Genomic DNA, 20,994 nt, shown 5'->3' on the forward strand with positions numbered 1-20,994 from the left:
CCTTGTCCCCTCTGCCCCACCACTACATTTTTTCCCCCTGATACATATTTTTTTTAGTTTTACCATCTCTAGATCTAACAGAACTCTGTTTGTTCTCCTGCAGAAGACAGGGAGCAGCGTCTGTCCTTGGGGGAGTCAGCAGGCCTCTATTCCAGTGTCACCGTCAGCCCGAGCGTGCATTGAGTGAATGCTCTGGTTTTCAGACTGGGCTCTTTATCTGATTACTCTTTGTTGAAGAACAGGATTCAGGGACAAGGCAGATTAGGGTTTCAGCTCACTTGAAAGAAAGCAAGGTGATCTTAAAAAATCATTCCCTTACTCTGCTACTCCTTCCATCCTTTAGGATGGAATTTGAGTAAGGACATGCTAATTTTATTGGAATTTTTAGCATGAACTGACCAAATTTAGGACTACAGATCCATTCAACACTGGAATTTATTTTTAGTCACTGATCAGAATTATGATCTGTGGGACTCATGCTTTATTTTTTTTATTATCTGGAGATAATCTTTTGATGCCTCTTTATGAATATCCAAGCAGTTGTGGACAAATTTCCAGTTCAGGTGAATTTTTAAACATAGATACCTTTTTGCAATATAATTTATTCCACACTTATTTATTCAGCATATATTTATTGATCTCTGACGATACAAAGATAAAGGTAATCTCTCCCTACCATTAAGTAACATTTTGGGGATGGCGGTGAGACAAACAAATGAACCAATAATTAATTACAATTGTAAATTTCAAGGAGACTTTTAATCTAAGTTAATGTGAAACCCAGCCATCAATGGTTTGTCAAGAAAAGGGAGATGAAGTCTTGCTCTGGGGCAACGTTTGGCCTCATTGCAGTCAGACTTGGCTGGGATCCCCTTGTCTTTCCTGTCCCAGGACACTGGGCTTTCACAAGCCATCACTGGCTTTGGTGGCATCTACTTGGCATTCATTCGTTTCCAAAAAGAAAGTGGCTTTCTTTCTCCCAGGAAGTCACTCGTCCACTCCATGCTTGTGGGTGAGAGCTTTTCCATCAACATGTTGGTCTGTGGCAAAGTTGGATTTCAAAGCTAGCACCTGGGGTTGGGCTTCGAAGGCTATAAAGTAACAAGTGGTGAGTGGCAATCTTTTCCTTCTGGTACAAAAGACCTGCTTGTTCTGAGGGAAAAAATGTCCTCTCTATGGAAAAAAGACTGAGTGGCAGCTTGTTGTAGTCAACGGGTTGGAAAGATCATTCCATGAAAAGGCCCTTGTTGGAAAAATACTAGCCTTGTCCTGTTGCCAAGAGCAGTGGAGGCTGGGTTACCTGCCACAGGAGGGGCCTGCCTCCTCCAACAGTCCTCCTTGGTTTCTCAGAAATGACTAAATTCATTGATTCATCTTTCTTTTTTTTTTTTTTTTGAGACGGAGTCTCGCTCTGTCGCCCAGGCTGTAGTGCAGTGGCCGGATCTCAGCTCACTGCAAGCTCTGCCTCCCGGGTTTACACCATTCTCCTGCCTCAGCCTCCCGAGTAGCTGGGACTACAGGCGCCCGCCACCTCGCCCGGCTAATTTTTTATTTTTTTTATTTTTTAGTAGAGACGGGGTTTCACCGGGTTAGCCAGGATGGTCTCGATCTCCTGACCTCGTGATCCGCTGATTCATCTTTCAAAAGCACTAGGAAAAAAATATCCAGTGAGATATAAATGGCTCCAGGAGCAATAAGATGGAGATGTAGTTTAGCTAATGTAATCTCATTTTATTTTGTTCTTTTCTTTTAACCTGTTTGTATTAGCATATGAGTTCACTATGAATTTAGCGTATGGATGACTTCACCCACTTTACATATTCAGAAGACAGTTACCCAGACCATTTGTATGTTCAAAGATGTACCACTGCCCACCTGTGAGTTTATTCTAGGCTTAGACCCATACTTGTGTGAGAATTCTGTTTAGACATAGACTATAGAACCTTGGAAGTCAGATTCTGGCTGCAATGGGACAAGTAGCTTGCGTCACTTCAGGCTGTGCTTTATTGTTCTCCCATTTCTTGTGGTGGGGAAGCACAAATCTTTTTTTTTCATGGGGAGGTGGATAAGCCAAATAAAACATCCAATTGCCTGGCCTATGTGTTTGGCTTCAGCTCCAAACTCCAAATTCCCTTTCTCCCTTGAGAAAGTCTATATAGCAAGATGTGTGCTTTTAAATTAGTAACATTTCTAGTTTCAGAGGAGCATTTCTAATAAGCCAGAGGCAGAAAACAAATAACCTTTTTTTATAGTGAAGTAAAGATAGACTCAGAAAGGAGCCCGGAGAGCAATGTCTATTGACATGGAAGAAGGTATCTCAGATGTTTCCTAAGTGTCAGTGCTGACTGTTGTAAACTTCCTCTGCACAGCGTTGGACGCCTGTGTGCTTGGAACACACCAGTGCCAGCACGTCTGCATCAGTGATGGGGAAGGCAAGCACCACTGTGAGTGTAGCCAAGGATACACCTTGAATGCCGACAAGAAAACGTGTTCAGGTGAGACCTGTGTAGGGGGTCGGGACTGAATCAAATGCTTGGAAACCTATGCTCCAGGTTTTGGACTGGCCTTGTGCTGTGATTCTTTGACCCCTTTTTACCTAACTGCCTTTTGGCTGGTTTACTGTTGTTCATCAGCAGTTTTCCCTGAAAAGGAGCTTAGGGAGAAAAGTGAAATGATACATAAATCAGCTTATTTCCATACTTTTTAAGTTTTTAAATGAAACTGTAGGAGAAAAGGCTACTAAGAAAGAGGTCCGGGCTGAGTGCAGTAGCTCAGGCCTATAATTCCCGCATTTTGGGAGGTGGAGATGGTAGGATAGTTTGAGGCTAATTCGAGAGTAGCCTGGACAATATAGTGAGACCCCATCTCTACAAAAAATAATAATAAAAAAAAATAAGCCAGGTGTGGTGGTGCACACCTGTAGTCCTAGTTACTTGGGAGGCTGAGGGGGGAGGATTGTTTGAGACCAGGAGACCGAGGCTGCAATGAGCTATGATAATGCCTCTGCTGCACTGCCGCAGAGGAAGAACTTGTCTCACAGAAAACAAAAAACAAAAAACACACACAAAAAAAGGAAAAGAAAAGGGTCCAAGATTCTTAGTCCTTTTGAGGGTTTGAAATTTTTCCTGGATTTTATTTAATTACATACAAGCTACTCTCTTCCTCTCTATAGTCATAGATGCTCATGGAATCTAGAAGTAGCAAAAAAGTTAGAGGGGTCCTCACTGGTCTGGTACATAGATACGTACATGGAGTCAATGAGGAATGGGAATTAGATTTTTTTTTTTTTTTTTTTAATCCTAGAAAAAAGTTTTTGGGAGGAAGAAAGCTTAGAGATAATTTTATAGGTAATGAAATTGAGATGGACATAAGGGAAAAAACGTACCCATGCCATAGGATCTCTTAGTGAAAGAGCCAAGACCAGAGGGTTGGCTCCCAACTCCCAGCTGCCCCTCCCTTGTTTCGTTAGCTCTGTGTGTGTGTGTGTGTGTGTGGGTGTGTAAGTGGCGTGGCCCATAATTATTTATTTCTGCCATGCTCTGCATGCATTTACATTTGTCCCAATCATCTTTTGATAGCTCTTGATAAGTGTGCCCTTAACACCCACGGATGTGAGCACATCTGTGTGAACGACAGAAGTGGCTCTTATCATTGTGAGTGCTATGAAGGTTATACCTTGAATGAAGACAGGAAAACTTGTTCAGGTAAGTGAGGGAGGAGTCTTTACTATTGCTACTTAGCTATCTGCCTACCTACCCAGTGATGGAAGGGCAGGTCACATTGACTGGGAAGTTAGTGTGTTTTCCTCTCTTGCCACCTTAAGCTTTTCCCATTTTTAAGTTTTATCCAAAACATCAGAAATGGTAACATGTATGTATCTCGGCCCAAATATATAAATGTGTTGCTCATTTCCTTCTCTGTATCCAGCCCAAACAATCTTTCCCAAATGCTACAGACAATTTAGTAGGTTGAAATCACATAACAACCCACAAGGTACTTGTTGCCTACAAAGGGAAATACAGTAACTTTACAGTGGAGAAATTGGCAGACATCACCTTAACCAAGTGATCAAAGTTAACATCATCAGTGATGACACATAGTGACATCATGGATGACCTGACATGCTGGGCTCAATATTGTGGACACAACAGCACAACTGTAGTATTCTTGCTAAAAATTCAGGTCTCTTCATGAGACCTGATTAGACAAACCCAACCTGAGAGACATTCTCAGTTCACAAAATAGTTTTCCAGTACTTCTCAGAAGCATGAAAGTCATAAAAGACAAAGAAAGACTTAGGAAGATTGGAGAGGACAAAGGAGATGTGAAACTGAATGCAATGTGGAATCCTGGATTGGATCCTGGACCAGAAAAAGGACATTAATGGCAACATTTGAATAAAGTCTGTAGATTAGCAAATCATATTGTATCAATGTTAATTTCTGGCTTAATAATCATACTATGGTTATGTAAATTACTGTTTGGGGAAACAAGGTGAAGTACAGGAAATTTTTGCACTGTTTTTACAACTTTTTTTTCTTCTTGAGATGGAGTCACCCAGGCTGGAGTGCAGTGGCGCGATCTCGGCTTACTTCAAGCTCCACCTCCCGGGTTCATGCCATTCTCCTGCCTCAGCCTCCTGGGTAGCTGGGACTATAGGCGCCCGCCACCAGGCCTGGCTAATTTTTTTTTTTTTTTGTATTTTTAGTAGAGATGGGGTTTCACTTTGTTAGCCAGGATGGTCTTGATCTCCTGACCTCGTGATCCGCCTGTCTTGGCCTCCCAAAGTGTTGGGATTACAGGTGTGAGCTACCGCGCCCAGCTGCAACTTTTTCATAAATCCGAAATTATCTCAGATGAAAAGTTTAAAAGTAAAAAATAGTTTAAAAATATATCAGTACAGAGGAAAGTGCACTGAATGAAAATTTGTCTTGAGTTTTTATGCTGCTCTGAATCAACTGGTCTCCCTTGTGCCCCTTTCCCTCATTTAAAAAACAGGAGAGGGTTGAACTACAATTTCTTCAAACTCTAATTCTGTGTTTTTCTGAATCTAGCGTAATTACCCACACAACTGTTGGTATCCTGCTGAGTTGGGATAAGTACAATAAGGCTAAAAGGAGTGCTTTAGAAAGTATGAGATACTTAGGTTATAAAAACTCAATACTGATGATTTTGAAAAGCAATTGTGGAAGGTCAGAGAATAATTATTGTATGTGCAGGATTTCACTTAACTCAGTTAACTTCTAGTTAGAAAAAAACAGTGCCAATGGCTTTGAATTGTTTCCAGTAAGTTTTCCTCATATGTTTCCAGCTGCAAATAAGGCTTCTATCCATGGGTAATAAAATACTCTTCCACCTTTTATTTCTTGTCTCCTGAATTTTTGTTTCACAGCTCAAGATAAATGTGCTTTGGGTACCCATGGGTGTCAGCACATTTGTGTGAATGACAGAACAGGGTCCTATCATTGTGAATGCTATGATGGCTACACTCTGAATGCAGATAAAAAAACATGTTCAGGTAAGATCCATTCAAACAATTCTTTCATTCTTGGGTCTTTTACAGTGAAACCAACTTGCAGCTAACCAGCAAAGAGGTTTTTAAAGGTAACTTAAGGAATCAAGGTTCAGACATTCGACCATACTTTTAGATGAAGGCACACATTGCTCAGAGGGTGGTGAGCTCACTGGAGCAAACACAGATTACTTCAGAAAATTACTGGGAAATAGGTAGGGAGTGGGGGATATGAGAAAAGCTAATTAAATGTAGGGTCCTTATCCAGGAAAATTTTATAGCTCTGTACACTGAAGACTTTTAAGCAAAGAGAAAACTTTAGTGGAAATCAACTGGACAGTAACTATTTGGTGTGATAGGATGAACTGATCTTTTTCCAGTTAAAACTTGGCCTGGAACTTTTCTGTAGTGTTAATCTTAAGGCTTGATGATTTTAGTAAAGAAGACTTTGTGAATGCCTGAATTAGACCCACACAGATCTTCCAGTAAGTTTGAGGCCGGTCACTCCTTGGCAGTTTCTAGACGATCAATCATCGGTGAAACTCAGCCTTATACATTGGCCAATGAACCCAGGCCAGTGCTGTTAATCCTCATTAAATTGATTTAAACTTACTGGCAGGACAGGGTGGCATTTATAAATGTAAAAACACTCCTGAGAGAAATTCCAAGCTCTCAAGGTGTTGTTTAGCTTTGGCATATTGAATGTGTTTTAGATTTGATGTTTATTTTCCTCTCCCTTGAGGAGATACAGACTTCATCAAGACAGACAAAGGGAAATGGCATGTCATCCAGTCCCATGGGTGAAACCAATAAAAAAATACTGGGCACCTACTTTGTTCCCAGTATGGCACTAAGTATTGTGAGCCTATAAAGAAGCGTAAGTTTCTGCCTGTGAGCAAGTGAAGCCTGGGTGAACAGACAGCCGGCTCCTTAGGAAAGCAGAGACCAAGCCAGGGAGAGGGACGGATGGAAACGAAGGGCTGTAGAGGCTGGGGAGGTGGGCATCTGCGAAGCGCTGGTGTTGGGCCTTGAAGGAGGGTGAAGGTTTCGATGGAGAGAAATGGAAAGTGGCACTGGCCAGGGACTGGCTTGAGCTAATTTGTTCAGGGCAGGACGACTAAGAAGGTTGGGGTAGAGAGAATTCACCTATGGCTGTACTTCTCGAACTAGTGACAAGCGTCCCAGTTGGTACTTTAAGCTGCCAGGAACATTGAAGACCTGGGAAAACAAACCAAAAACAAATTTCCATTTCAACTAACAGATAGTATGGAATACAGTGAAGCAATTTATTTTTAAGAAAAACATAAATCAAAGAAAATTTTCAGTGAAGGCAGACAACACTGCCAGATGCCAGTATCCCATATTCTTCAATGCCTACTGTAGGCCATGCAGGATTCTAGGCATTTTAGCTACACTAATGCCCCTTAATACTGACAGCAACTTTAAAAGGAAACTGATTAAGTAATCTGCCCATGGTTACTCCACTAGCAAGTAGCAGACCCAGGGTTCAAACCCAGGTACTTGCTCTAGTGGTTACATAGGCTCTTAACCACTAAGCCATACTGTCTTAGTGTACAAAGCACAGGAGAGTGAAGAGGGACAGAAGAGAAAGACATACTAGTGGGAAAGTTAGTTATACATATATATATATTTTTATTCTTCTCTTTTTTGAGACAGGGTCTCACTCTGTCACCCAGGCTAGAGTGTGGTGGTATGATCTTGGCTCACTACAGCCTCTACCTCCCAGGCTCAAGTGATTCTCCCACCTCAGCCTCCTGAGTAGCTAGGACTACAGGCGCATGCCACCACACCTGGCTAATTTTTGTATTTTTTGTAGAGATGGGGTTTTGACATTTTGTCCAAGCTTGTCTTGAATTCCTGAGCTCAAGCAATACACCTGCCTTGGCACCTGCCTTGTGCTGGGATTACAGGTGTGAGCCACTGTGCCTGGCCTATTTATATATTTTAAAGTAATAGTGAATACTGCTATGAAGCTGAGGAACATCCCATGGATCGGATCCCTTCTAATGGTCTGCTTTTCCCTTGCTAGTGGTAGGAAGGCTTGTAAATTAAACGTGGAGCCCCAGATCAGGGCCAGGGGCTGGAAGCATGTCCATTTGCTACCTGTAGAGTGGGTACTAAGCTGGAATGAGGTGAAAAAAATGAAACACCTGCTAGAAGGCATTTTGCTGAAAAAAAAATCTAAATTGTAGCACTGAAAGGGAATAGCCATATTAAGGTTGGAAAGGCACTTTATGTATAGATTATATACTGCCTCGCATTTCACACAAAGCTATTCTATAGGCATTAGTGAGCCACAAAAGCTTCTGCATGTGAAATGACATTTAAGAGGAAAGTTAGAGGGAAATAAACTGTTTTGGTTCCTGTGGCAAAGGAGGAACCTATGTCGTCTAGGAAGGCTTTCTGGGTTTTAAAGGAGAATTACTGTTTTATTTGTCCTAGGCCAGTCTGAACATGAGATGAGTATGGCACTTTGCTCTGCTCTCCACTCAAATTTGGGCAAACTGCATTTGTCCCTGAAATGTTATTTGTGATACATAGTACATACTTCACTCTCTAATCATATACATCATAATTATTACTAATACTGTATCATTTTCCCATCTGTGCTTGTGTGTGTGTGCATGTGTCTCCAGGTCAATGTTTTCTGTTCCACTTTGTAAGCTACGAAGGCAGGCACTTGGTCAATATAGTGCTTTTTTGTGCAGCATCAAACTTGGCTTCATGTACGACTAGGTCCCTCAAACATTATTTTTGGTGGTGGTGATGATGATCCATGAGTAGCTGGGGATGATGGAAGCATTAGTAGTCATCAGGAAAGGCTGGAGGTAAGTTCTGGAATACAGTCAAGACTCAGTGCCACCCAATGCTGTGGGTAGAAAAAAAGAAAAGGTACCCTTAGATATCTGCAAGAGATACAAAGGAAAGGAATGTGTGTGATGTGAGGCCAAAGGGATGAGAGGTATGGGAAGAGAAAACAGGCTTGCTCCTGCAGCATGGGGCCTGTTGCTGACTACTGACTACGACTGCATTCTCAGCACTTGCGGGGACCAAATGGAAACTTCTTCTCTCAGACATTTGTGTTTACTTTTCTATTTAATGTGTGAATATTTTTTTTCCTGCGCCACGTGCGGTCAGTCCGTGACAAGTGTGCTCTAGGCTCTCATGGTTGCCAGCACATTTGTGTGAGTGATGGGGCCGCATCGTACCATTGTGATTGTTATCCTGGCTACACCTTAAATGAGGACAAGAAAACATGCTCAGGTGAGGATCAGCCCTTTAAGCCCATTTCCTTCGGTAGGAAAATTTTTTCAGGAGCAAGCCTTTTTCTTTCTAAGACACAGCTGTGATTCTTTCTCCTTGTCAGAATTCTCCAGTGGCTCCCACTGGTCTACAGAATAAAACAGTGATACCCCTCCACCAGGCAGCCTACCCTCCATGAGCTGTTTCTGTCTTCTCTCTTTTTCACATTTTTCTTAATAATTAAACTTTCTGCCTAAATCTGGATTTTATTATGGTAAAATACACATAAAATTTACCATTTCAATTATTTTCAAGTGTATAGTTTGGTGGCATTAAGTACATTTACATTGTTGGGCAACAACCACCACTATCCATCTCCAGAAATTTTTTATCATCCTAAAATAAAACTCTGTACCAATGAAACAATAACTGCCCATCACCCGCTCCCCTCAGCCCATGGTAACTACTTCTCTCATCCTGGCTTTTAAAACTTTTCTACTACATTTGCCCCCAGATTCAGATTCTTCCTGCATCCTGGTCCAGCCACAGTGGGCTGTTTGATGGTCCAGGAGCATGCCCTGCACTCACTCGTTTCCACCCTCCCCTCAATGCTTTTGCTTGTCAGAAGGCAAGAACCACATTCTTGCCAACATCTGGTTTTGCTGAATTACATTTTTGCCAATCTAGTGGATGATTTTTCATTTCCTGGTTACTAATGAGGTGAGGCATCTTTTCCTGGGGAGTACTGCCATTTTAACAGTCTTTCATTCCATTAACATGGTATGTCTTTTATTTTAATTTAATTTAATTTTATTTTATTTTAGGTCTTCTTTAATTTCTTTCAAAATTGTTTTGTAGTTTTCAGTGTAGAAGTCTTGTACTTTTAAAAATATTCCTAACTATTTTATTCCTTCTGGTGCTATTGTAAGCACCATTTCTCCATTTCTCAACCTTCAATTTTGCTACAACCCAGGTTTGAGAAATGGAGTTTGAGATCCATTTCTCAACTTTCAATTTTTCTACAATCCAGGTTTACAATTTTCTGTGAAGTGTTTTAATTAGAATATCCTACTCAGCCCATGCCGTCCTAGAGCTTAGAGACTATCAGGCAAGACAGACACTGAACAAGTATTATAAGTACCCATCTTATGGATACAGGGATCATGGACAGGTAGTTGATATTCAATATATACTTCCTGGTTTATTGACTGATTAAGATGGGATTTGGACTGGCTGTCCCTAAAAGGTTCAATAGGATTTAGACAGGTGGATAGATGATAGATTATATTTAATGAATTTATGATCTCCCATCCCTGTGTTGGATCTTTGTAAAATGTTAGAGTAAAAATGTTGCAGCAAAGGACCATTTCCTGTCCTCAGGCAATGGAATAACTCCATTGGAAGATGATACACCAGTCCTCAGACCTGGGAAGTTACTCTTATTTCTATACATAACTTTAGGAGGAGCCCTGATACTGAATAGGAGTAGCTGCCTCACTGAATTACAGAAAGAAATAGGAATTACTTTTATCACCTCTTATATTTGGCTAAATGTCAATACAAACCTGAATTTTCAGTTCCAAAGTATTTATTGGTAAGAACTACGACTCTCACTTCAAACCATTCAATAGAATAACAGCCCTCTACAGGAAATCAGGACTTAACCAATTTTCATCTTTTGTTTGTTTGTTTTTTGAGACGGCATTCACTCTGTCCACCCAGATTGGAGTGCAGTGGTGCGACCTCAGCTCACTGCAACTTCTGCCTCCTGGGTTCAAGCGATTCTCCTGCCTCAGCCTCCAGAGTAGCTGGGATTACAGGCGTGTGCCACCATGCCCAGCTTATTTTTGTGTTTTTATTAGAGACGGGGTTTCACTATGTTGTCCAGGCTAGTCTCAAACTCCTGACCTCAAGCGATCCACCCACCTTAGCATCCCAAAGTGCTGGGATTTCAGGTGTGAGCCACCATGCCTGGCCCTAGTTTTTACCTTTGATACCTTTTGGCCATACAAATAGAGTACTATTGTCCTAGTTTTATTTTTATTTATTTATTTTTAAGAGACAGGGTCTTACTCTGTGACCCAGACTGGAGTGCCGTGGTGTGATCATGGCTCATTGCAGCCTTGAACTCCTGGGCTCAAGTGATCCTCTGCCTCAGCCTCTTGAGTAGCTGGGATTACGGTTTTGTGCCACTATGCCTGGCTATTTTACTTTTTTGTAGAGACAGGGCCTTGCTTTGTTGCCCAGGGTGGTCTTGAACTCCTTGCCTCAAGTGATCCTTCTGCCTCAGCCTCCAAAAGTGCTGGCATTATAGGAATAAGGCACTGCACCAGGCCCATTTTCCCTTCTTAATTACACAGTATCACATGAACACTGTCTTATCTCTATATCCCTGGCCTCCCCCTATACCAACCATGTTTTTCTAAATTTACTTTTTATCATGAATAATTTCTGGCAATCACAAAAGTACAGAGAATAAAATAATGAACCCTCATTTAAGAATCACTCAGCTTTGACAATTATAAACATTTTTCCCAATGTCTCCTAAGATGAATTTTTCTGTGATAAGTATTTTCTCATCTTTTTGTTTGTTCATACATCCCTTTAACTGTTGGAAAATGCACTTAGATAAGTCTTTAGTGGTGGAAACATTCAGTTGTGGATTTCCTGATTTGTTATGATTCCTATATAGCTATTCCTAGATAGTATATTTGTGTACTGTCGTTGTCTTCAGCCATTGAGGAAGCACGAAGACTCGTTTCTACTGAAGATGTTTGTGGATGTGAAGCTACACTGGCATTCCAGGAGAAGGTCAGCTCGTCTCTTCAAAGACTGAACACTAAACATATCCTTTCTGGATGTTTTTCTGGATGGTTTTCTGCTTCTGCCTGGAGCCAACCTAGGTATACAATTGAGCCAAACACTTTAAGACATTCCACAGGCAAGTGACTTATTTGTTAGGTTTTAGTATGAGCAGTAATAATACACAACTTAAAAAACATTAGAGTTCTTTTCTAATGGTTTAATAGACTGTTTCACCCATTCAATATTTACATGTAAAAGCTGCCTATTTTGTTCCCTGGTGCTTTTCCATAACTGTATATGCTCTTACATAACAGATGGAACATTTATGCTAATGATTCCTTAATATGGCTTTCTTAGTTCAGAATCTGTAAATGTACAAGGTAAGTCAGCTGATTAATGGGATGTGATATTTCAGATTACACAGTTGTATACTTTAACTAGCCAAGTGGTCAAAAAGCAGATTTTAGGCCGAGCGCGGTGGCTCAAGCCTGTAATCCCAGCACTTTGGGAGGCCGAGATGGGCGGATCACGAGGTCAGGAGATTGAGACCATCCTGGCTAACACAGTGAAACCCTGTCTCTACTAAAAAATACAAAAAACTAGCCGGGCGAGGTGGCGGGCGCCTGTAGTCCCAGCTACTCGGGAGGCTGAGGCAGGAGAATAGCGTAAAACCCGGGAGGCGGAGCTTGCAGTGAGCTGAGATCCGGTCACTGCACTCCAGCCTGGGTGACAGAGCGAGACTCCGTCTCAAAAAAAAAAAAAAGCAGATTTTAAAATGTAACACGATACAATCTCAGAAACTTTCAAAATCAATTCTTTCTCCAAAGGAGTAACTCGGGAAGTTTCTCAGAACAGTTCAAGTTAACAACTCTGTTCCTATGTACCCTAGAGGAGTGGAATTCAGATTGTGGTAGGTACCATCTAGGCATATGCAGAGACTTTTAAGGGAGGTACAGATAATTGGAAAGAATCAATTTCCAAATCCTTCACTTGCTTAGGACACTACTTGGAATCAGTTGGCATTTTCTTTTCCCATCTCTCATTTCGTATCACCATTCTCCTAACTTTTCACACGAAAGGCATACTTCTCACTAAGGTGCATTTCTTAGAAGAGCAGAATCTTGAGAGAGCCAAACAAAGGGACAATCCAACTATCCCTTTAATCAAGACATCATAAACATTGTTTCCCCCATCCCTCACACTAAGATGCTGCTCCAATTAAATTTTATATGAACAAAAACATCTGAAGACCACTGCAGTGGTCTACTTTTATTGTGCTCTCTGAAAAACAGGATGTTTGACTTTTAAACTAAATTCAGCTTTTGGTGAGAAAGCAGTTTTGCTCTTTTCCCACTTATCATAGGACATTATCGTTTTATCTTGTGTTGCAGTGTTTGAAAGTGTGTTTATATTTTCTAATGTGTAAAAATAAATGGTGTTGGCCTTAACAACTTGCCACTTGATGGCATTTTGGAGAAGTTGCAAGTAAATGAATATGGACAAATACATCGTTAAATTGCTCCAATTTCTCACCTGGAAATGGGGACAGCTTGGTATACTTAATACTCATGCATTCTTTTGCACACCTGTTATTGCCAATGTTCTTGCTAATAATTTGCCATTACCTGTATTAATGCTTGAATATTACCTGATAAATTGTATGAAGATCTTCTGGAGAATCAGCATGATTTTTCCAAGGAAATAAATATGCAGATCCTTATTAAGAGCAAACTTTAGTGTCTCTAAGTTATGACTGTGAAATGATTGGTAGGAAATAGAATGAAAAGTTTAACATTTCCTTATCTACTAATTGAGCCATTTAATTCTAAATGTTTATATCAGACAACCATATTCATGATGGAAACTTTAGGTCTAGTTTCTTTTGATAGTATTTATAATATAAATCAATCTTATTACTGAGAGTGCAAATTGTACAAGGTATTTACACATACAACTTCATATAACTGAGATCAATGTAATTTTGAACTGTTTAACACTTTTTGTTTTTTGCTTATTTTGTTGCAGTATTATTGAAGATGTGATCAATAATAGATTGTAATACACATATCTAAAAATAATTAACACAGATCAAGTGAACATTACATTGCCATTTTTAATTCATTCTGGTCTTTGAAAGAAATGCACTACTAAAGAGCACTAGTTGTGAATTTAGGGTGTTAAACTTTTTACTAAGTACAAGAAATCCTAAATTGACTTTATTATTTTGCTTCAGGATCCAAGTGATAAAGTTATATATTTATAAAATTGCTATAAATCGACAAAATCTAATGTTATCTTTTTAATGTTAGTGATCTGCCTACCTCGGCCTCCCAAAGTGCTGGGATTACAGGCGTGAAAGTCTAACATATTTACTTATATATTAGATACATATAATTCTTTTGGCTTTGAAACTTGCAACTTTTAGAACAAAACAGTCCTTTAAATTTTGCACTGCTCAATTCTTTTATTGGTTTGTATTGTCTTTAATAAAAGTTATTACCTTTACATACTATCATGTCTGTTTCTTGATGACTCATCAATTTTGTCTATTAAACATATTTCTTTAAATTATACTGAATTAACAATTATTTTGATATTCAACAGTTTCTTATCAAAAGATAGAAGTTTGATACTCCTCCTATAGTTTAACCTCACACTTGAGGCTAAAAGTGTAAGTTCAGGTTCAAAAGAAAGGCTTTTATATAAAATTACCTAAATTTGGATAAAATAATGATGACCTTTACATTAATATAAGCTCCTGAAAAGCAAATATAACCTACAGATGTAAATATAAAATATAAACTTTAAGGAAGGAACAAAAACTAAATATACCAAGGAAATATATAAAACATGTTACTTTTCAAAAAATTTGAAAGGGTATGACACAGAGCTGCAGTAGTATTTTCCAGACTTGTTTGAGCCCCAAATCAGTAACACGTATTAATATACCACAGAGAAATGGTAGTATAGAAGGAATAAATGAGAGTTCATGTGCAAGAAGGGAAAAATATTTAAAAAGAGGTGAGTTTTCAAGTGTCACCATTAGTAACTAGCTTCAACTAATCATGTCTTGGCCAGTTTATTGGGAACTCCTGGGTTAGATAATACTTATTTGTCTCATGCGTCCGGTGTAGGGAGCCTATGGGCAGGGGCCAACGTATCTTAAACAGACACACAAACAATAGAAAACAAACGTATTATCTGAATGGGATTGGGTTAAGTTTGGAAATAATTCCTCAGGGAGACTGATTTGTGTTGGTTTGGCTAGGCACAACTGGCCTGTTAAGAGGGTAGGACCATCACGGAATACATAAAGTGGCTTGGGAAGCAGAGCCGGATGGAAGGTTGCCCCGCAGAAAGCATACTGCCTTACTTAAGGTGGGGGCTCCCTAGTGAAAACATTTAGGATTGAGGGAAGATGTGATTTTGGATGGAGTTTAGATTTGTTCGGAAAGGCACCGGAGACTATTGTCAATTCTGTAATAGATTGTGCTGGGTGAGACAAATCACCGGGGTCAAAGGATTGGAGGATTTTTGTTTTATTTTTGTCTGAGATGGGAAAAGACTCCAAGTGGAGAAATTAGCTACTGATGCATAAATTACATGCTAGATTATGGTAAAAGGGAAAACCAGAAATAAAAACATGGGTGAGACCAAATAATTTCATGAGATTGGTTCTACTTGGATTTCTGCCCTATGCCTTATATTTTGAGGCTTTGTAACTCTCAGGCATTCAAAAGACAAAGGAGAATGAAGAAAGAAATAAGGTAAGAAAAAGAAGAGAATATGTAACAGTCGACTCTAGACGAGAAAACACCAAACGCTCAAATATTGTAAAACGGGAGGCTATGCCCCAGTAGCAATTGTACGCTATTAATTACCCAATGTTTATACAAATTCCTTGAAAAGGATCCTCGGGGTTGCGGTAATAACTTAATTAAACTGTTAAAAAATGTCAAAACAAGCGGAATAAACAAAATCTTCTATTCCTAAATTGCTCTAGAGGTTGTCCAATCCCCAAAGACACAGAGAAGGGTTACGAGATCTCAGCACGCACATTTGCACTTTCATCTGGCCCGGGGCGCCAGCCTATCAAATACAGTAAAAGGTTTTTCCCTTTCAAGAATGTTGGAACTTTGGAACTTACAAAATACTAAATAATTTGCCCTCATTAGAACGGGCGCCTTTCCTCCTAAGTTTATAGTACTGCCACCTGAGGAGCGGCTCCACCGCGATCAACAGAGGTGTGGCGGGAGGGAGGGCGGCAGTGACCACGAGACAGGGCGCAGAGAGCGAGTGCACGGCTGGCAGGGACAGGTCGCGACCCAGCTCCTTGCGGAGAGCAAAAAGGCCGAGACGCCAGGAAACAGGACTATACAGCTACCGCCTCGCACCCGGCTCCCCCAACCCACCGACGTCCGCGCAGGCGCACTACGCCGGTGCCCGGTGCGAGGGCGTCACCGGAAATGCCCCGCGGCGCCCCGGATGCGACGGGGCAACATCGCGGTTGCCAGGGCGACGGGAGCTTTCCGCAGCTGCTGGTACTCCCCATTGGAAACGTAGAACCGTTACCGGTCGAGGGCCTTAGCAGCCGTCGTGACCCTCTAGGGAATCCCACGATGTTCTTCTACCTGACCAAGAAAGTGAGTTTCCTGGGGGGAGGCGTCCTCGTTTCCCCGCCATTCCCGCAGCCTGCGGCGATTCCCGCTGCCTTCCCGAGAAGCCAGGCTGCTTCACCCGGTCCTGATCGTGGCTTGGCCATTCCGCGGCCATCCTTCCCGCCGGGTCCAGCCTCCGACCTCCTCCTGCGGTTCCCAGAGCCCCAGACAGTCCTTGACCGAGCCCGCTGCCCTCTCGTAGCTCTCTCCCATTCCTGCCCCTGGCTAGGTCCTTTTGGGTGGCTCGAGGATAGGTCTCCACGTGCTACTCTATCTTTCCTCCTCCACTTGTTGCTGATCCACGTGATTTAAACTCTTTGGATCACCACGAGCCACTGGGCAAGAGAAAAGAAATAACAATAGGATAGCCTAAGTGTTGTGGGTAAAAAGGAAGAGGGACTGGTGGTATGGATTTATACCCGCTCCCCGCCCTCCCTTTAAAAAATCCATCCGGTGACTCTGGCGTTGGCTTCCTCCGCAGTCAGTATCCTTCTCTTTTTTGCACTTCTTTCCCTCTTTCCCAAAGGCTAGAGCCCGGGTCAGTTCAAGGGACCATGCCCATTTCACCACAGCTCGTTTTTTTTTCTGCAAGACCGTCCGTTTTTCTTCTTGGAAGACTTTCTTCAGCCGTCATCTCCTGCAGACTTATTTCCCACCTCCTTCGTGAAAAGTTGCTAGTGTGGCTATGGTTGCTTTTACAGATTTCCATTCCCAATAACGTGAAGCTGAAGTGTGTATCCTGGAACAAGGAACAAGGGTTCATAGCATGCGGTGGTGAAGATGGATTACTGAAAGTTTTGAAATTAGAGACGCAGACAGGTAAATGAATGCAAGCTCACATGTTTGAAATTGGTAGAAAATTGGCTAATGTTATTTGTTCATGCAATTTACTCATGGTATCTGTCAGTATGCAATTCTGATTATTTTAAGGGGAAAACCAACATTTTATGGTGTTTTTTCTGGAGTATGTTTGCAATAAAGTTCAGAGAATGTTGAATGTAAACATCAGATTGTTTTTGCTGAGTTATTAATGGAGAATGAAAAATAACGAAGAATGAAAATAAGTCACTGTGTTATGCTATATCTAATTATTGTACTGTATTATTAGGAGTCTAATACAAATCCTGTGAGTCAACATTTCAGTAAGAAAATCTGGCGGATTATTTACAGGCCTATCCTTTCTGCTTATTAGATACATTAATGGTTATTGACCCAGTGTCCAAGAACAGAAAATGGGATATGTTTTACATTTCTATTAGTGGGTCTCTTGTTTTTGCAGCTTGATTTCTTTCTTTATCTAGTTGTCTGGAATCACAGCAAACAGCTTCCTACTTCTTTAGCCCCTCAGTGCTGCACTAGATTGAAGATCTAGATAAGGCAATTAGGGTTAAATCTCTGCTCTGCCACAAGACTACTGAATGACTTTCAACAAGTGGCTGAGGATCTTACTACTTTAGTTTACTCTTCCATAAAATGAAAATGTAGGGGATTAAACTGCATTACATTTTTGGATTCCTTACAACATAGCTTCTCAAACTGTATTAGGTATAAGAATCACTGGAAGAGATTGTTAAGATGGATTTCATGCTCTACCCCCACACAGTGGACCCAGGATGGGGCCTGAGAATTTCCAATTCTAGTGAAGCTGAGTTGCTGGTCCTGAGACCCCACTTTGAATAGCATTACCTTACAGCTTTGAATGTGGTATGAATAATTTAAATACTTATTGACGATTTTCCATATACTGGATGTTTAACCTTCACAATCTTATTTGACTTCACAATAATCTTGGGCAGTAGGTATTCTAGGTGAAAAAATTGAGGCTCTGAGCTGTTAATAATTGCCTTAGGTCACGCAGCCAGTAAGTGGCAGAGCAAGGATGTGAAACTAAGTTTGTCTCACATTCAAGTCCTTGTTTTTAACCACTACACAGAGGGCTAGTGGACAGCCTAAGAAGAGTACCAATTAAAGTTTGGCTTATGCTGTTTTATAGTTCAATCTGTCAGTGCTTTAGTTTTTTAAAACTGTGTTAAAAGAAAGTTTTTCTCCGAAAAACTTTATATATATAGATATATAAAGTTTAAAATATATATAAAGTTTATATATTATATATAGTTTAAAAATATGTAGTTTATATATACATTCTTATATATAAAAATATATAAGAATATATATATTTCTTAAATGTATCTATATGTATGTGTATGTGTATATATATGTGTCTGTATATATACATACTTTTGCTTACAATATGTTGCAAGTTTTTTTTTTTTTTTTGCGACAGAGTCTCACTCTGTCACTCAGGCTGGAGTGCAGTGGTGCGATCTCTGCTCACTGTAAGCTCCACCTCCCGGGTTCACGCCATTCTCCTGCCTCACCCTCCCAAGTAGCTGGGACTACAGGCGTCCGCCACCAGGCTTGGCTAATTTTTTGTATTTGTAGTAGAGACAGGGTTTCACCGTGTTAGCCAGGATGGTCTCGATCTCCTGACCTTGTGATCCGCCCGCCTCGGCTTCCCAAAGTGTTGGGATTACAGGCGTGAGCCATTGTGCCTGGCCCGCAAGTTTTAACTTACATTAAGAAATGCATTCATTTTGTTTAACATTGAAGGCTTTTTTAAAAACAAACTTCTTTTTCTTCTCTAACCTTTTGATAAGCTGTGGCTAGAGTATTATTTGAAATTAGTGAGCAAGATGGGAAATCGATTCTTTGGAGGTTTGGAAAATGGAGTAAAGTATTTGTTTTGGAACTTAATGATTATGAATTGTGCTGAAAGAAATAAATATGAGGAATATGGCTGCGAGATTCTAACAAGATCAGTATATTGTATTCAATACAAATAGTGTTGATTCAGCAGATCCCTCCAGTAACTATCATAGATCTTGCATGCCTGCTTTATATCAAGCACTGTTTGTGCTAAAGATGCAACATTTTAAGTATAATGTTTTTGTAGCTTGGGTACAGCAATATAATACAGAAATCCTCTACATCAACAAATCATCTTCTATGACACCATTTTTAATGTCTATTTAGTATTTCATTATACTGGTATTACTATATCATAATTTGCTTAACCAATTCTAGTATTGGACATTTAGATGTCTCCACATTTTTACTATTAAAGCAACTATATCTTTGTATCCAAATCTTTGCATAAATTGTTAATACTTTCTAGGATAAATCTCTAGAAATGGCATTCACTAGATCAAAGAGTGTGTACATTTATACAGGTTCCTAATATGTACGTTTATACAGTTTCCTAATATGTGTACGCAAATTACCCTCCAGAAAGTTTGCACCAAGTTGCATCTCCAGTTTTCAGTCCCCTGCTCTAGAAGGAAAGGAATTAGCACCAGCAATCCATCTTTTTATATCAGGTTTATTTCTCTCACAGGCCAGCTTCCAGTGTTTTGCTGGAGCCCATCTCCCTTCACCTTCTCAGGTACCTCTCTGCCAATTTATCCTCTCTCTCTCCTTTCAGTATCAGTCCTCCTTTTCTCTCCCTCACCAGTGACTTTCTTTTTTTTTTTTTTTTTGAGACAGAGTCTCGCTCTGCCGCCCAGGCTGGAGTGCAATGGCCGGATCTCAGCTCACTGCAAGCTCCGCCTCCCGGGTTCACGCCATTCTCCTGCCTCAGCCTCCCGAGTAGCTGGGACTACAGGCGCCCGCCACGTCGCCCGGCTAGTTTTTTTTTTTGTATTTTTTAGTAGAGACGGGGTTTCACCGTGTTAGCCAGGATGGTCTCAATCTCCTGACCTCGTGATCCACCCGTCTCGGCCTCCCAAAGTGCTGGAATTACAGGCTTGAGCCACCGCGCCCGGCCACCAGTGACTTTCATCTTCTAGATCTAATGGACAGCTTTTATTGACTCATCAGGATTTGACTTGAAACATTATTTTTCAAGACAAGAGAATTCAGAATGTTTTAAGTTATTGTTATATTTAGACATACTACTTTTTTCTCCTTCTCTGGTCAGTCCTCAGTCTCTTTGCTGGATTTCCCTCTTCTATTAGAATTCCTGAGAACTTGCTTCTGGGCTCTCTGTTCACTTGCTCTATTTATTCTTTCATTCTCATGCCCTTAAATGCCATCTGTGGTATGAGGTGAAGAGCCCCACATTTATATCTCCAGCCCAGTCCTGATTTTTCAGACGTGGGTGTCTCCACTGGAGTGTTTCACAGGTATCTCACTCTTACTGTGTTCAAAACTGAACTCTTGATATTCTTCCAAATCTCTTTCAGTTCTCTCCATTTCAGCAAATGTCTCAGATTCACTCATTTGCTCAAGCTGGAAATCTTCTCTTTTCCTCCGTTAACAGCATCTGCATCAGCAATCCTGTTGCTTTTGTCTCCAAAGTGTATCTTGAACCCATCCTTGCCTTTGTCTCCCCTGCTCCCTCTATAGCTCCAGCTACCATCATCCCTCACCTGGTCTATTGTGAGAATCAGTTTCCCTCCTTCCATTGTCTCTGGCTTCCTCTTAGTCGTTCTGGACACTGTAGCCAGTGTCAGGTTTTTTGTTTATTTGTTTTGTTGTTTGAAATGGGATCTCACTCTGTTGCCCAGGCTGGAGTGCAGTGGTGCGATCTTGGCTCATTGCAACTTCCACCTCCCAGGTTCAAGTGATTCTCCTGTCTCAGCCTCCTGAGTAGCTGGGATTACAGGCATGTGCCGCCATGCCCAGCTAATTTTTTTTTCTTTTTTTTTTTTTTTAGTAGAGACAGAGTTTCACCGTGTTAGCTAGGATGGTCTTGAT

The 20,994-nt window shown here is 40.8% G+C and overlaps 2 protein-coding genes across 12 annotated transcripts in view; both read left to right on the top strand.

Annotated features, from left to right (window-relative positions):
• Positions 1-20,994, top strand: part of LOC117099702 (WD repeat-containing protein 35) — a 124,627-nt gene that overhangs the window by 29,339 nt on the left and 74,294 nt on the right. For 2 of the 11 annotated variants that reach the window (XM_033239172.1, XM_033239175.1), the window contains exons 1-2: positions 16,048-16,224; positions 16,941-17,058. The exons of 6 other annotated variants lie outside the window; for them this stretch is intronic. In XM_033239172.1, coding sequence (XP_033095063.1) covers positions 16,048-16,224; positions 16,941-17,058 — 295 coding nt within the window. Of the gene's footprint in view, positions 1-16,046; positions 16,225-16,940; positions 17,059-20,994 lie in introns of those variants that run through there. 3 more of the 11 variants (XM_033239167.1, XM_033239173.1, XM_033239171.1) reach the window with 2 other exon arrangements.
• LOC117099704 (matrilin-3-like) lies at positions 2,333-14,152 on the top strand (the record flags this gene model as incomplete). Its single annotated transcript, XM_033239179.1, has 6 exons — positions 2,333-2,495; positions 3,579-3,704; positions 5,393-5,518; positions 8,672-8,797; positions 11,511-11,621; positions 13,041-14,152. Coding segments are annotated over 6 exons (708 nt in total), but the record flags the coding sequence as incomplete, so codon positions are not given.

This window comes from Trachypithecus francoisi, unplaced genomic scaffold (assembly GCF_009764315.1).
Source record: "Trachypithecus francoisi isolate TF-2019V2 unplaced genomic scaffold, Tfra_2.0 Lachesis_group17, whole genome shotgun sequence".
Taxonomy (NCBI): domain Eukaryota; kingdom Metazoa; phylum Chordata; class Mammalia; order Primates; family Cercopithecidae; genus Trachypithecus; species Trachypithecus francoisi.